The following is a 16434-nucleotide window of genomic DNA, read 5'->3' as shown; positions in this document are numbered from 1 at the left end:
GGTTTCACCGTGTTAGCCAGGATGGTCTTGATCTCCTGACCTCATGATCCGCCCATCTCGGCCTCCCAAAGTGCTGGGCAGGCATGAGCCACCGCGCCTGGCCTAATCAAGGCCACATTTAAATGGAGGACATTTACAAATAAGTCATATAGGTTGAGCATGGTGGCTCACGCCTGTAATCCCAGGACTTTGGGAGGCCACGGTGGGCAGATCAGCTGAGGTCAGGAGTTCGACACCAGCCTGGCCAACATGGCGAAACCCTGTCTCTACTAAAAATACAAAACTTAGCTGGGCTTAGTGTCAGGTGCCTGTAATCCCAGCTACTCAGGAGGCTGAGACAGGAGATCCACTTGAACCTGGGAGGCGGAGGTTGCAGTGAGCCAAGATCACACCATTGCACTCCAGCCTGGGCAACAGGAGTGAAACTCTGTCTCAGTTAGATAGATAGATAGATAGATAGATAGATAGATAGATAGATAGATAGATAGATAGATAGATAAAATAAGCCATATAGTCAGTGAATTTGCTTTAGGAAAAGTTCATATTATCGATACCTTGCTTAGCAGTAGTCCTAACTGCAGTCAGTAAAACATCCACTAAATTGGGAGAAAATAAAATCCATTTACAATTCTAGTTTTTAAGCGTAATGCTGTATATGTTTTTACAGTGTGTTAATTATTACTCAGGTGTCAGTATAGCAAATGGGCTTTTGACCATCATTGTATGCATGATGATTCTGTATGCTGGTATCTATTATTTCTTTTCATGATGTTTCTTTCCTTTTGGACAGTATTAACATATCTTTGAGGTCAGTATACCCTCACTCTGAAAATTCTTCCTTGAATATTTGTGATTACTAGTTTAACTACATAAAAGAATCAGATTATCATCTTAAAAATACTTTTTACCATCTTAAGCATTTTATATTTTGTTCTGCTAGATATGCAAGGTTCTTATACCATGTATTAATAATTTATTGCACATATCAAATTACATTTGTCCTTTTGTTTTTGTTTTTGTTTTTATTTTTGTTTTTTTGAGACAGAGTCTTGCTCTGTTGCCCAGGCTGGAGTGCAGTGGGATGATCTTGGCTCACTGGAATCTCTACCTCCCGGGTTCACACAATTCTCCTGCCTCAGCCTTCTGAGTAGCTGGGATTACAGGCTTGCACCAACACACCTGACTAATTTTTGTATTTTTAGTAGAGACGGGTTTCGCCATGTTGCCCAGGGTGGTCTCAAACTCCTAACCTCAAGTGATCCACCCACCTTGGCCTCCCAAAGTGCTAGGATTACAGGTGTGAGCCACCGTGCCTGGCCTACATTTGTACTTTTTAAACAGCCATTATTTTATTTTTATTAGTAGCATTTTAGATTTTCAAACGATAAAATTAATAGAAGTTATTACATTTTCATATTTCACTATGATTTCCCTATCTGTTCTAAATGCTGAGTCCTATAAAATTAAAATGAGTTTACACTAGCTGTTAGTTTTGTCATCAGTGCAGAATCATTGACAATTATTACTTCAAAGATAAAAAGTAGCATTTTGAAATATAGCTTATGTTCAACATAGCTTTTCCCTGTATTGGCATTCTTCATTTTTCTGTCCTGGAATTTTACTTGTGACTGTTCAGTGTAAAACTTCTTAATGCGATGGAATTTATCAGAGCATAATATCCTCACCCTTAGAGTTCATTAAGTTATGTGACATGTTTTTCTTTTGCCTCCTCATGACTGAGGTACATGATGTGGCAGAGCTTGCAGTTCTTCTGGGTTTTTTTTGTTTTAAGAATTAAAATTTTAGTTATTCTCAATGAATGTTATGGGGAAAGATACACTATTCTGACTACTATCAAGTGTAGGATAAATTTACATGTGTTGTGTGTATTCTTTATTTAAAAATTGAATAATACTGTATAAGTCATTCTGCAATAATTTTTTTTGAATTTTCCTAAATCTATATATAATTTTCTATCTAGCATATGAAAGATGCTTAGTAAATAAATGTTTACTTAAAAAACTTAGTAGAATGTTTACTAAGCGTCTTTCATATGCTAGATAGAAAGTTATATATAGATTAACTTAGTCTTTTTATCATCTGCATAGTATTCCATTATGATTATGCTATGATTTATTCCTGAATCTTTTTTATTTTTTTTTTAGTCTTGCTCTTGTTGCACAGGTTGGAGTGCACTGCAACCTCTGCCGCCTGGGTTTAAATGATTCTCGTGCCTCGGACTCCTGAGTAGCTGAGATTACAGGAGCCCGCTACCACACCCAGCTAATTTTTTTGTATTTTTAGTAGAGACTAGGTTTCACCATGTTGGTCAGGCTGGTCTTGAACTCCTGACCTAAGATGATCCACCCACCTCAGCCTCCCAAAGTGCTGGGATTACAAGTGTGAGGCACCACACCCGGCCTATTCCTGTATCTTTTAAAACTGTATTGCTATAGCCAAAAGTAATTTTCAAAGGTAAGGGGAATACTAATGACGGATGGTTATGGAAGTAATTGACAGTTCTGATAGCATTGTAATATGAACAACAGGTCTCTAAGTCAAAGATCCTTTTGTGCATAATGTATTACAGTTCCAGATGCCTTTAACTTCTTGTACAGTTAGTACTCACTTAATGTTGTCTTTAGGTTCTTGGAAACTGCAACTTTAAGTGGAAGGGTATAGAACAAAACTAATTTTACCTTAGGCAAACAAGAGTTAAGTCCCACAGCATATTTCTAGTCACAAAAACATCACCAAACTTCTAAATAAAGACCCCAAGCACTTCTAATATTAAGCTTTGAAATAAATGTGAACTATAAATAGATCTAAGAAAGATTGATAAAAACAAGATAATTATTTACCCAGTTTTTGGTGAATCAGTGAGTGACAGCAGCATAGTGGTGATGGGTTAAATCAAGGGATAAATGTTTGCAAAATGAAAATTATAAGAAACACCTCCTACCACCTTGCAGTTCAAAAACTAACAGTAACAAATATGGGAGGCTCATTGAGTACTTTCTTAGCATATCATTTATTATCATACATTTGTATGATTGTTGCATACTTTATGAGTTGTTATTTTATGGTAATTTGTATTCATTTCCAACCCGCTTATTCCAGTTCTGGTTAGTGGCTGGCCAGAGCCTATCCCTGCAGCTCAGGGTACAAGACAGGAACCAACCCTGGACAAGATACCATCCCACTGAAGGGCGCACTCACATGTGTATCCACACTCACTCATACTGGGACAATTTATTATTTTTTCATTTTTTTGTTTTTTTACATCACAACATTGTTACATGAATTGTTTACAATACAAACAAAAAGTGCATATATGCTATCTATGAATACAGCTCAGTGCAAAATAGTGACTTCTCTTTAAGAGGCCGTGATTCCTATTTCTAGCAAACTAAAGAGACTGCAAGTTGGTCTTTATCTTCTCAGTGTTGCCTAGAAATGATCTGTAAATGCATCTTCCTCCTGCTACTTACCATAAAATGTAAAAAGGGAGTTAAAGGAAAGCTTCCTTGCTGGTTCCTACCATGTGAAAGATGCTATATTCTATTTTAGCAGGGCCAATATGTGGAAAATACCTAAATTTAAGTGTTATTACAAAAATGAAGCAATAATGAGATTCTGGCTAAAGAGGGCACTAAATAAGAATAATATATATTTAAAGGATTTAAAGCAAACAACAAAAAAAGATTGTTTAAAAAAGTAGTTCTAGGTGCACTGTAAGCATATAGGGTTTTTTTCCCATGTGTATTTTTAAACAATGGAAGGGTGAAAAAATAGGGTCACCTGTGTTAGACTAATTTACCTTATTGTATATGCTGCATCAGATGGAACTTTTGCTTTATAGTTATAGAGAAGCATAGTTTGCCTCATACTATGGCAATTTATCTTCAATCAAAACCTTCCAGAGTCATTTTATTTTAGAATGTCCTGTAAACATTCAAATCGCCAGAACATGACTGTACAACAGCGAAGTGTTCTCTTGCGTTAAATTGAAGATATCTGTTTAATTTTTTAAAAAGGAAAAGAAAATGTAGGAAAGGCACTTAGAGCTGTTACTTTATAAGTACACAACACCCTACAATTCAAAGCATCTTAATCTCCACCAGGATCAACAACAAAGTCATTTTTGTCATGCTGTTAAATCCATCATAATGGCTGATGCAGATTGGTCAGAGGGATCCAGCAAACACTGATGTCCATAATGGTGTTTTGGCAGCTAATATGTAACTCTTGGTCAATAGAGAGTTTAAAGGATCTTCCCTTTCTTCTTGATCTTTGCCAAGATTCTTGAAGAGTTCTGATGTTCTAAAATACATTGTTGACTTTTCAGCTTGCTTACTCATCCTCAAACTGACAGCGGTTTTTCTCTTAATTCTTTTTGCTGTGCTTCCAAATTGTTTTTTATTTGCATTAAATGAATGTAGTATTTATTTATCATTTGCATCATTTCATGTTTTTCATTTGCATCATTTCATGGCACCATTGGAGCTCAACTTCAGAATCCTTCAGGTTTTGAACTACTTACTGACCATCTCAAATACCTGCTGTCTTGATCTCCATCTTCTTCATCTTACCTACTTGCTCCCTTTTTCCTTCTTCCATTTGTGCCAGAGGAAGACTCTCAGTAAGCTGCCATTTATTCTGTTATTGAAATTGTGCCCTAAAGAGTTAAAGAAACCAATGACTATACTCTTGGGCTTACAGGATAGCGGCTAAGAAAAGAAACAACTTAGTAAAAAGCTGAAACTAAAACTTTTCCCCAAAGAGTAGGAAACCGACAACCAGCAGAACTCCTTGAGTTTGCAGAATAGTGGATTGAAGGAAAAAAACACCAAAAAACTGGCCTGTGTGGTGGCTCTCGCCTGTGTAATCCTAGCACTTTGGGAGGCCAAGGTAGGAGGATTTCAAGGCCAGGAGTTCAAGACCAGCCTGGGCAGCATGACTAGACCTTGTGTTTTTGTGTTTTTCTTTTTTTTTTTTTAAAGCCAGTTTTGGTAACCTGTGCCTGTAGTTAGGAGGCTGAGGCTGGAGGATCCCTTGAACCTAGGAGTTTGAGACTGCAGTGAGCTGTGATCACACCACTGCACTCCAGCCTGGGTAATAGAGTGAGATCCTGTATCTCTTTTAGAAAACAAAATAAAATAAATAACAACTTGCTGAAATGCTAACCCTCTCTCCATTGTGAGATTTTAAAAACTGGCTGAATTGGCTAGAACCAATATGGCTAACTAGAGTTTACGCAGAATGAGCTTGCTAATTCCCATTGCATGTTTCATACTGACTCCCCCCAATTTCCACATGCGATCCATGAAGTAACATGAAGAAATAACTGTGCATGCCCAAGGACTTTCCAGTCCTCTCCTTCTAGCAGTCACCTGCCAATCCCAGAATCCACCCTATAAGGCTTTTTTAAATAAAATTATTGCCTTAAAACCAGCACAGGGAGACAGACTTGAGCTGGACTGCCATCTCCTTTTTGGTTGACCTGTTTGCTTTGCTTTTCTCAAAAACCCAACGTCATAGTATTGGCTTCTATCTCATCAGGCAGCAAGCCTCCCTTGCTTGGTAACGTTATCAACTCCATTATGTCACAGCTGCCAGTTTTCTGCTTCTGTAGTTCTTCATTATTAGTAACATCTTTCAAGTTCTGCACGTGTGTTCTTACCAATATATTTCTTAGAATGATGAAATCACATTGTTCGTCAGTGTTTTTTATTCTATGGGAAGGACCTGGATACTGTGGAGAATACAGATCTGTGAGGAATAATAAGTTGATTAATGTTAACTGGCCCAATCCAGATTCACCTGCTACCATAAGTGTGAATTCAAACCCTCTCTTCACCAATTTTTTGTATACTTGATTTGGGAGATTGGCAGATCTTACATAGCCTTTGAGGTTCTTCTGTTGCCATGGTGCTGGCATTGATGTTCCTCTCCTCACAGCAACAGATATCACACTATAGTGGGACAATTCAGACACTCCAGTTAACCTAACATGTATGTCTTTGGGATATGGGAGGACACCTGGAGAAAATTCATGCAGACATGGAAGGAATATGCAAACTCCACACAGATAGTGGCCCCAGCTGGGAATCCATTTTTTTTTCTTATCAACATTATAATAAAATGATGTTGAATGAAACATTATTCAAGGACCTCTGCTGTACTGATTTGAGTGGAAAAAAAACCCTTATCACAGCACTTCCTCTGTTGTAAGTGAACAGGACAATTTTTTGAAAAGTGATCATGATAAGAAAGATTCTGTGATTCAGTGTTAGTCATAATCTAGTGATTTGCCTACCCCTTTCCCTGCCTTCTGCTTTTTGAATGTGAACTTGTTTGTAAAAACAGAAAGGAGTTTTTGTTTTTCTTCCTTTCCCTTTAACTTATTTCTCTACCCCGATTTGGAGGATTTTCTTTATTATTATTACTTCTTTTCAAAGAGATAGTGTCTTGCTATGTTGCCCAGGCTGGACTCATGCTCCTGGGCTCAAGCGATTCTCTTGCCTCAGCCCCTGGAGTAACTAGGACTACAGGCACATGCCACCATGCCCAGTGATTTTTCTATTAAATCCCTCACGTGTCTGTTGTTTGATTATAAGACAGTTGATCTATACACCTCAGTGATTCTGCAAGTCAATATTTTTTTCTCTTTAGAAAACAATGTATATATATATTCCTTGTTAATAGTGCAGACTGCCACCAATACATTTGAGGCATAAAAGGAAGCGAGGACAAATAATGTTACTAGAACATGTTTATTGATTTAGTTATCTAAACCTTTTAAAGAAAATGGGCAGTATTTCTTACTGCGTTGATAAAATTCCCAGATATTTAGTGAATTTTACCAACCATGTATGATTAAACTATATATGTTTGCATTACCACAAATTGTAAAATTTTGCTATTGAATGCATTTAGGGAAACCTACAGGAATGAACTTGAACTAGTTTACCTTCTGCATTGTAGGGGAGTTAGGAAAAAGTAAAGAGGAAGAAATTGCTTTTCTGTGTTAGTCAACATTTAGATCATGGTGGGTGCCTGCAATCCCAGCACTTTGGGAGACCGAGGTGGACGGATCACGAGGTCAGGAGTTCAAGACCAGCCTAGCCAACATAGCGAAACCGAGTTTCTACTGAAAAATACAAAAAGTTAGCTGGGCATGGTGGCGGGCACCTGTAATTTCAGCTACTTGGGAGACTGAGGCAGGAGAATCACTTGAACCCGGGAGGCCAAGGTTTCAGTGAGGCAAGATTGCGCCATTGCACTCCAGCCCAGGCAACAGTATGAGACTCTGTCTCAAAAAAAAAAAAAAAAGAAAAAGAAAAGAAGATGTTCCTAACATGAATGTCTCTGTTTCAGATGGGTCATCTTACTCTGGAAGACTATCAGATCTGGAGTGTGAAAAATGTTCTTGCCAATGAGTTTTTGAACCTCCTTTTCCAGGTATGTTTAAGGTAAATAACAGCAACAGAGGGTAGTAGTACCAGTACTTCTACATCTTTTCCATCATATAGTAGTCAGAGTTGTTGTATCTAGGCTGCAAAACCATATATTATTAAAAAAAAACAGAACTACATTACACATCTGAAAGATAGGTGCTTGCTGAAGTTTCTCAAAATGTGATGTGGGAAATAGGAAAGTGGGATGTAGATTATTTTAACTCATTTTAGAGTAGTACACAGACATATAGAGAGTAAGTTGCAAAAGCCATCCTAATTTGCTAGTTTCTTCATTATTGTCTTTTTAAAAGGGCTTCCTTGTAATAAGACTGACCAGGAGAATTTTTTTAAAAGAAAATAAATAAATAAATAAATAAACAAATAGCCTTCCTAATAAGTAAGGCAGTATGACCAGAAAGATGAATCATAAGGAGGTAGCTATACATTTTTCTTTTCTTTTTTTATTATTTTATTATTTTTTTAAATTGTGAGACAGGTCTCGCTCTGTCATGCAGGCTGGAGTGCCGTGGCGCAAGCATGTCTCACCGCAGCCTTGACTGTGCAGGCTCAGGTGATTCTCCTTCCTCAGCCTCCCGAGTAGCTGGGACTACAGGCATGTGCCACCACGCCTGCTAATTTTGTATGTTTTGTAGAGACAGGTCTTGCTATGTTGCCCAGGCTGGTGTTAAACTCCTAGGCTCAAGTAGTTCTCCTGTCTCAGCCTCCCAAAGTGCTGGAATTACAGGAGTACACCACCACACCCAGCCCAAGTTTTTCAAAGTATACAATCTCTCTGATTAAGAGATCATTGAAGGTATGAGGCTGTTTCCTAATTTTTATTATTTAGAAGGTCCAAGAAAGATTAAGCGGGAAGGAAGAATGAAAGCTACCAGAAGTCAACACTAAGTCATAGAGCTTGCCAAATTTTAACTGTTGTCCTAGTTAAACTAATTCTCTTGCTCTGATTTTTAAGGATAATTTAAGTTTTCCCATTTTTGTAGTTATTCGTGAATATTTAACTTGATTTAATAGTGCTTATTTTAGTTTCTTCTTATTTTATTTTTCTTTTACCACTGTGAAGGTCAGAATGGTTTAGTATGTTTATACGTATCATGATCTACCATTTTAAATAATGAACTTGTCTGCAACACATCTATGTTGGAATAAATGGAAATTGGTCTCTTCCTGAGAGCTAATGACTAAGTTTTATGTATTTAAAACATATATAATCTGATAGGCCTGTAAATCAATTATTTGCTTTATTATAAGTTACAATTTTCAGTATAGATTCAAGTTGATGGCTTTATAAAATATATATGAAAATGATATAGATCACCACTATAAACACAACAGAATTGCTTGGTAACATGAAAATTCATCAACTATTTTTTATTTTTATTTATTTATTTTGAGACAGAGTCTTACTCTGTCACCTAGCCTGGAGTGCGGTAGTGCAATCTGGGCTCATTGCAACCTCCATCTCTCAGGTTCAAGAGATTCTCCTGCCTCAGCCTCCTGAGTAGCTGGATTACAGGTGTATGCCACCACCCCCAGCTACTTTTTGTATTTTTAGTGGAGATGAGGTTTCACCATATTGGCCAGGCTGGTCTCAAACTCCTGACCTCAGGTGATCTGCCCACCTTGTCCTCCCAAAGTGTTAGGATTATAGGTATGAGCCACCATGCCTGGCCTGGTCAACTATTTTTATCTCATTTAAAATAATATCCTCAGTAGTGGGTTCTGTAGGCTTTTTTTTTTTTTAATTGAACTATTGTTATTTTTTAAAGTAACATTCTCATATTCAGTGTATGAAGTTATTGTATGAACAGTACATGAACGTATTCAATGTATTGCTTATGTACAGTTGACAGTTGATATACTGTTTGTACACGAACATATTCAGTGTACTCTTTATCTCATATTCACTGTATGAACATTTTGGTCACTTAAGTTTGTGTCTGAGTCATGTTGTAGCTCTCACAGACTATAGCATTTTGACTTTTAGTTTTGCCTTTCCTATTTCGTCATTCTTACTGTGGACTTGGAGTGGCACTGTTTCTGTGACTCTTAACTTATGAATAAACATATACTTTAGATTTGCTTATGTGTATGCTTCCAACATTTTATACTGAAAAGCTGAAAAAGTTTTTTTCAGGAAACACCCTGAACCTAAATTTTACTATATTTTATTTACTCAACACCTAAATTTTATTATATTTTACTGTATGTGCTTTGTCACATATTTGATTATGCTCATATGAGCAGACAGTTATGCTAAATTGTTTTTATTTTTATCTGTGTTTTAAAATTGATAGAGTTAGCGTGTTAGGTTAATGATACAATATTGAATTATGCTTTTATTTGCCAAGATCTCACACATGGCTGAGTGTTTTGACTATTTAAAATCTATCATATGCAAGTGTCAGAAGAATTATTCTGAAATCTGTTCCTGAGGTAGTATTTTCCCCTTTCCCTTTTTCTTCCTTCCCTTTCTCTTCCCTTCTTACCTAGAGATTTGAAAGTTAGCCTCCATTGGAATGGCTTGTTTAAAAAAAGCAAACAAAACTCCAAAACCACAAGGCTAAAGTTAAAATTTGCTCAAGTGAAAAATTGATAATTCATGAGTTGAAAGCTGTTGCTAATTCAGATTCCCATTTAAGAAGTGGATCTCATGCAGAGAATGTGAAATAGTATGCAGTTAATAAACTTTAATTTACCATTTTTTCCCCTAGGTGTGTCACATAGTTCTGGGGTTAAGACCAGCTACTCCGGAAGAAGAAGGACAAATTATTAGGTAAATTTGTAGTTTCAGTTATATAGTTGAAATTTCAAATACTAGAAATATATTGGTTACTGAGGAACAGCATGTCCTATTTTAATGTAATCATTAACTGTTTCTCAAAAATAGTTACATATTGAAATATTTTTGTTAAAGTACCTTCCTAGATAAGGGAAGGTACTATAGATTAATTAAGAAGGCAAATTCTATTTAACATTAAAATTGCACTGAATACTAAATTTGATTTTTTGAAATGAGATAAAAAGTAACCAGTTTTCTTTAGTACCAAAATATGTTTATTGTTGGAAAAATTAGAAAATAGAGCTAAACAAAAAGAAGCAGAGAAAGATTTTATAGATAATTTATAGATAATTGCTGTAGACATTTTTAATATTTATATAAACATATGCCCACAATGATATTTGTACGATTTAAATAAAAATGGGAATATTCTGAAATACCTATTTTATTCCCTGCTCCTATTTTCACTCTAGATCATATAAAATACTGCTTTAATATATATTAGAATAAAGCCTTCTTTGAATATAATTTTAAATGATTGGTTTGCAGCCCTGTTCATCCTCTATTATTCTTTTCTAATATAAGCTTATTGGACCAATTTTGTTAATCAAGTCTCTATGTCTTGGCTTAAGGATTTACTTTAGGATAAATTACTTAAGATGAAATATCTGGATTATATTTTAAAAACAAAGGTATGCATGTTTTATAGCTATATTCTAATTTTTAATAACGAGTGTCTTTCATTGCTTTGTGACATTGCTGTTATGCTACACATTTGTGTAGATAGTTTCAGAAATATGACTGAATTTCTAGTAAACTCTGCTTTTAAAATAAACTCTCAATAGGTACTGTCACTTGACTTTTTCTTGAAAGTATTGTGCATACAAACTCTTCAGTAGTTTCTTCTGGCTTGGGTTTCTGGATAGATGGGAGTTTACTAAAATAGAGTTGTTTGGAATACCTGAGAACAGGATTACATATTCAACGTTTAAACAGGACATGCCAGTTAATACATAGATAGTTAAAATAGTAGATATATTTCTAAGTTTTTAAATGACAAGTTTTAAAAATGGTTATTTATGTATTATTTATTTATTTATTTTTAAGTGAAAGCAAGTTTATTAAGAAAGTAAAGGGGCCAGGTGTAGTGGCTCATGCCTGTAATCCCAGCACTTTGGGAAGCCAAGGCAGGTGGATTGTTTGAGCTCAGGAGTTCGAGACCAGCCTGGGCAACATGGTGAGACCCTGTCTTTACAAAAAATAAAAAAATTATCGAGGCTTAGTGGTACACGCCTGTGGTCCCAGCTACTCGGGAGGCAGAGGTGGGAGGATTGTTTGAGCCCAGGAGGTCAAAGCTGCAGTGAGCCAAGATTATGCCATTGCATTCCAGCCTGGGTGACAATGTGAGACTCTGTCAAAAAAAAAAAAGAAAAGAAAGGGATAAATGGGTGGCCACTCCATATGCAGAGCAGCATGGTTATTTCTTAAAGAAGATTAAGCAAAATCTGTTTTTTTTAAATGTTAAATGTTACTTTCATAAAACTCCAGTCTCATGTAGTTTTTATTTGTTTGTTTGTTTTATTTTCTGTCTTTGATTTTTTTGAGATGGGGTCTCACTATATTGCCCAGGCTGGTCTTGAACTCCTGAGTTCAAGACTTTTTTTCTATTACAGTCTAATTTACTATAGTAATATATTCTGAAGTAAATATCACTTAGCACAGATAGAAAGAAAGAATGCTATGTAGCCCATATTTATATTTATTGGCTTATTTTACAACTACTCATAGCATCCCTATTTCAAAAAATAAGGTTGATATAATCTTATATTTTCATAGAAAGTTATTCTTTGCAAAATACGTGTAATTACATTATCTCATCTGGCCCTTAGAATAACTGCATGAAATTAGTGTCTCCCATTTTGTAAAAATGAAAACTGAGATTTATAGAAGTTGAGGACCTGAAATTACATGGGACTGGCAGAATCAAGTTTAGGACCTCTTTCTTAAAAGTACCAATAATCTGCTTTCTGTATTTTGTATTTTTTAATAAGTCTAGATTTAAAATTGTTGGTTCCAAATTGGTTCATTTCATCTGTGGGTTTTTTTTAATTTGTTTATTCATTTTCAGTGTTATTTTATTTTGCCTCTCCTGTTACTTATAAAAATTCATTTCACTGTGATAATTATTAAAGGATGATTCAGGTTGGTTCATATGCAATGAGATGAAACAAATATTTGTCTCTAACTTACAGTCAGTACATTGTTAAAAAAAATAAGTATCATGATTTCTGGAATGGCCGAGTGAAGATCTCAGCAAACCCTTTTCCCAAAAGCACTTAGAAAACTGAACAAAATTGTCAACCAACCATTTCAGGACTCTGGAAACTGACCAAATATATACAAGAAATTAAGAAGCATTTATTCAAGAACTACTAATCTTTGGTGAGAACAATGGAAGTGTGTGGTAATTTAACCAGGAGCAGCTTTCATTTCCTCCCATCCAGCAAATCTGCATGATAGTTCTACAGGGCAGGTCAGAATGGGCTGACAGTCTGATTTATGATTTGAAGGAGAGCATGAATAAATGCCTCTCCAAGGATATATAAAACAAATACATACCATCATGGTGGTAAAAAATGAGGGGAAAAGGGAAACTGACATCACCAGCTTGGGGATAAAATACTGGTTAGGGGAAGCAGCAGACTAACAACAGACCAGTCAAATTTTTGACAGGGAACAGGATCACCATAGTGAGCCTTAACAAGCTTTCTCATGTCCCCAGTGATCTGTAGACTACTTGTACAAGGCTATACACAAACTCAGGAGAAACCAAAGTGGGCTTTAGCCCTTTATTCCTCCCTAGTTGAAGGTGAAGCCTTGCATGTGCAGAAAGTAAAAGCCAGGGTAGGCTTGTAACCTGCCTGAACTTTAAATGCATTCCCCAAACCATGTACAGATCCATCAGGAAAAGGATGCGAGTGTTACTGGCTCAAGGTGTTTCAGCACAGCCTCTCAACAGTCATTGGCTGACCAGTAAGTTAGGCTCACTCCAAGAAAGCCAAGCTTAACAATAAAAACAGAGATAATAAAAAAGAAAACAACAAGAAGCTGAGCAGCTTCACATTGCAAGGTACTGTATGGGAAGTTAAACTCTACAGAATTGTTCCGGGAAGTTGTAAACAAAACAAAACAAAACAAAACACATGGGGTTCAGAATCCAGAGTTGCTAATGTAAAGTATCAAATGTGTTCAGTTTTCAACAAGAAAAAATTATCAGACATGGAATAAAACAGGAAAGTGTGACCCATATACAAGAAAAAAACAAACAATAGTAGAAACTGTCTCAGAGGTGGCACCAGATGTTCTACTTAGCACACAAAGACTTCAATGCAGCTATTATGAATGTTTTCAAAGAGCTAAACGAAGCTGTATTTAAAGAATTAGAGGAAAGTATGATCTCACTGACTTGTCCAAATAGAAAATAGCAATAAAGAGATAGAAATTTTAAAACAGAATCAAATAGAAATTCTAGCAGATTTGAGTTGACAGAGAAATACTCAGCAAAACAGAGTATGTATCAATAGAGATTATTTCATCAGAAAGAGAGAAAGGAGACCAAATAAATGAACAGAGTTTCACAAAAGGTGGAACACCATCAAGTCTACCAAAATATGCATAATGGAAGTCTCAGAAAGAAAGAAGCAGAAAAAAGTTTGACAAGATAATGTCTGAAAGTTCTAAAATTTGTTGAAAATTATTAACCTTAGAAGCTTAATGAACTCCAACTGTGTTAAACACAAAAAGATTCACACCTAGACATATCATTGTCAAAGTGTTGAAAACTAAAGACAGAGGAAAAAGTTGAAAGCCACAAGAGCAGAAAGACTCATCATATAGAAGGGAACCACAATGTGATAAACAGCTGACTTTTTGAAACAGTAGAGCTCAGTATGCAGTAGTATGAGAAAGTGATATAAGGAAAAAAAACAAAAAAGCAAAAACTGTCAATCCAGAATTCTTTATCTAGCAGAACTGTAATTCAGAAATAAAGGTGAATTACTACCTGACTTCAAAATATACTACAAAGCTATAGTAACCAAAACAGCATGGCACTGACATAAGAACAGACACATAGACCAATGGAACAGAGCAGAGAACCCAGAAATAAATCCAGGCCAGGCATGGTGGCTCACGCCTATAATCCCAGCGCTTTGGGAGGCTAAGGTAGGTGGATCATAAGGTCAGGAGGTCGAGACCATCCTAGCTAACACAGTGAAATCCCGTCTCTACTAAAAATACAAAAAATTAGCCAGGTTTGGTGGCATGCGCCTGTAGTCCCAGCTACTCGGGAGGCTGAGGCAGGAGAATCGCTTGAACCCAGGAGGTGGAGGTAGCAATGAGCGGAGATTGCGCCACTGCACTCCAGCCTGGGTAACAGAACAAGACTGTGTCTCAAAAAACAAAACAACAACAACAACAAAAAACCCCCACATTTAGAACCAATTCTTTTTTGACAAAGGTGCCAAGAGCATACATTAGAGAAAGGACAATCTCTTCAATAAATGGTGCTGGAAAAATTTGATATTCATGTGCAGAAGAATGAAACCAGATCCCAATTTCTTAGCATACACAAAAATCAAATCAAAATTGATTAAAGAGTCTGGGCGAGGTGGCTCATGCCTGTAATACCAGCACTTTGGTAGGCCAAGGTTACCGGATCATCTGAGGCCAGGAGTTCAAAACCAGCCTGACCAAGATGGTGAAACCCCATCTCTACTAAAAGTACAAAAACTAGCTGGGCATGGTGACAGGCGCCTGTAATCCCAGCTACTCAGGAGGCTGAGGTGGGAAAATTGCTTGAACCTGGGAGGCGGAGGTTGCAGTGAGCCGAGATTTCCCCACTGCTCTCCAGCCAGGGTGATAGAGGGATATACTGCATCTCAAAAAAATAGAAAAGAAAATGGATTCAAAGACTTAAATCTAAGGCCTAAACTACTAGACGAAATTGGAGAAATGGTGTAGGACGTTCGTTTGAATGGTATGACATTGTATAATACCTTAAAAGCACAGGCAGCCAAAGCAAAAATGGACAAACGGAATTTCATCAAGTTAAGACGCTTCACAGCAAAGGAAACAATCAACAGAGTGAAGAGACAACCAGCAGAATAGGCGAAAATATTTGCAAACTATCCATCCATCAAGGTTTTAATAACCAGAATATATAAGGGCCTCAACTCAATAACAAAAAACCAAATAACCCAATTTAAAAATGGGCAAGTGATCTGAATAGACCTTGCTCAAAAAAAAAGACATATAAATTGCCAGCAGACATATGAAAACATGTTCAACATCACTAATCATAATCGAAATATCAAAACCACAATGCAATATTATCTCCCAGTTAAAATGGCTATTATAAAAAAGACAATAACAGATTCTGATGAGGATGTGGAGAAAGGGAAGTGCTAGTACACTATTGATGGGAATGTAAATTAGTAAAGTCAATATGAAAACAGTATGGAGGTGCCCCAACAAACTGAAAAGAGATCCACCATATTATCCAGTGATCCCACTGCTGAGTATATATTCAGAAGAAAGGAAATCAGTAAAGCAAAGAGTTGTCTACACGCCTGTGTTTATTGCAGCACTACTTACAATAGCCAAGATACAGATTCAGCTTAAGTGTCCATCAGTTGATGAATGGATAAAGAAAATATATATTATATATGTATACATATATATATACACATACACACAAAATAAAATGTTATTCAGCCGTAAAATGAATGAAATCCTGTCATTTGCAGCAACATGGATAAAACTGGAGGTCATTATGTTAAGTGAAATAGGCCAAGCATAGAAAGACAAATATCACATGTTCTCACTTTTAAGTGGGAGCTAAAAAAGTTGATCTTGTGGAATTAGAGAGTATTATGATGGTTATCAGAGGCTGGCAAGGGCAGGAGGGATGATATTGAAGAGAGGTTAATGACTGTAAAAATACAGTTGGATAGAATGAGTGACTTCTAGTGTTCAATAGCACAGTAGGTAACTATAGTTAAAAATAATTTATTGTATATTTCAAATTAGCTAGAAGATTCGGAATATTCCCAACACAAAAAAATGATAAATATTTGAGGTGATGAATATCCTAATTACCCTATTTGATCATTA

General features: G+C 36.2%; 1 protein-coding gene across 1 annotated transcript in view; it reads left to right on the top strand.

Moving 5' to 3' along the window:
* Nucleotides 1-16434, top strand: part of USP32 (ubiquitin specific peptidase 32) — a 255762-nt gene that overhangs the window by 167346 nt on the left and 71982 nt on the right. The window contains exons 10-11 of the mRNA XM_011990240.1: nt 7381-7464; nt 10193-10254. Coding sequence (XP_011845630.1) covers nt 7381-7464; nt 10193-10254 — 146 coding nt within the window. The remainder of the gene's footprint in view (nt 1-7380; nt 7465-10192; nt 10255-16434) is intronic.

Source organism: Mandrillus leucophaeus, unplaced genomic scaffold, assembly GCF_000951045.1.
Source record: "Mandrillus leucophaeus isolate KB7577 unplaced genomic scaffold, Mleu.le_1.0 Scaffold374, whole genome shotgun sequence".
NCBI lineage: Eukaryota > Metazoa > Chordata > Mammalia > Primates > Cercopithecidae > Mandrillus > Mandrillus leucophaeus.
Note: the sequence above shows the minus strand (reverse complement) of the source record. Positions and strands in the feature narration are given on the sequence as shown.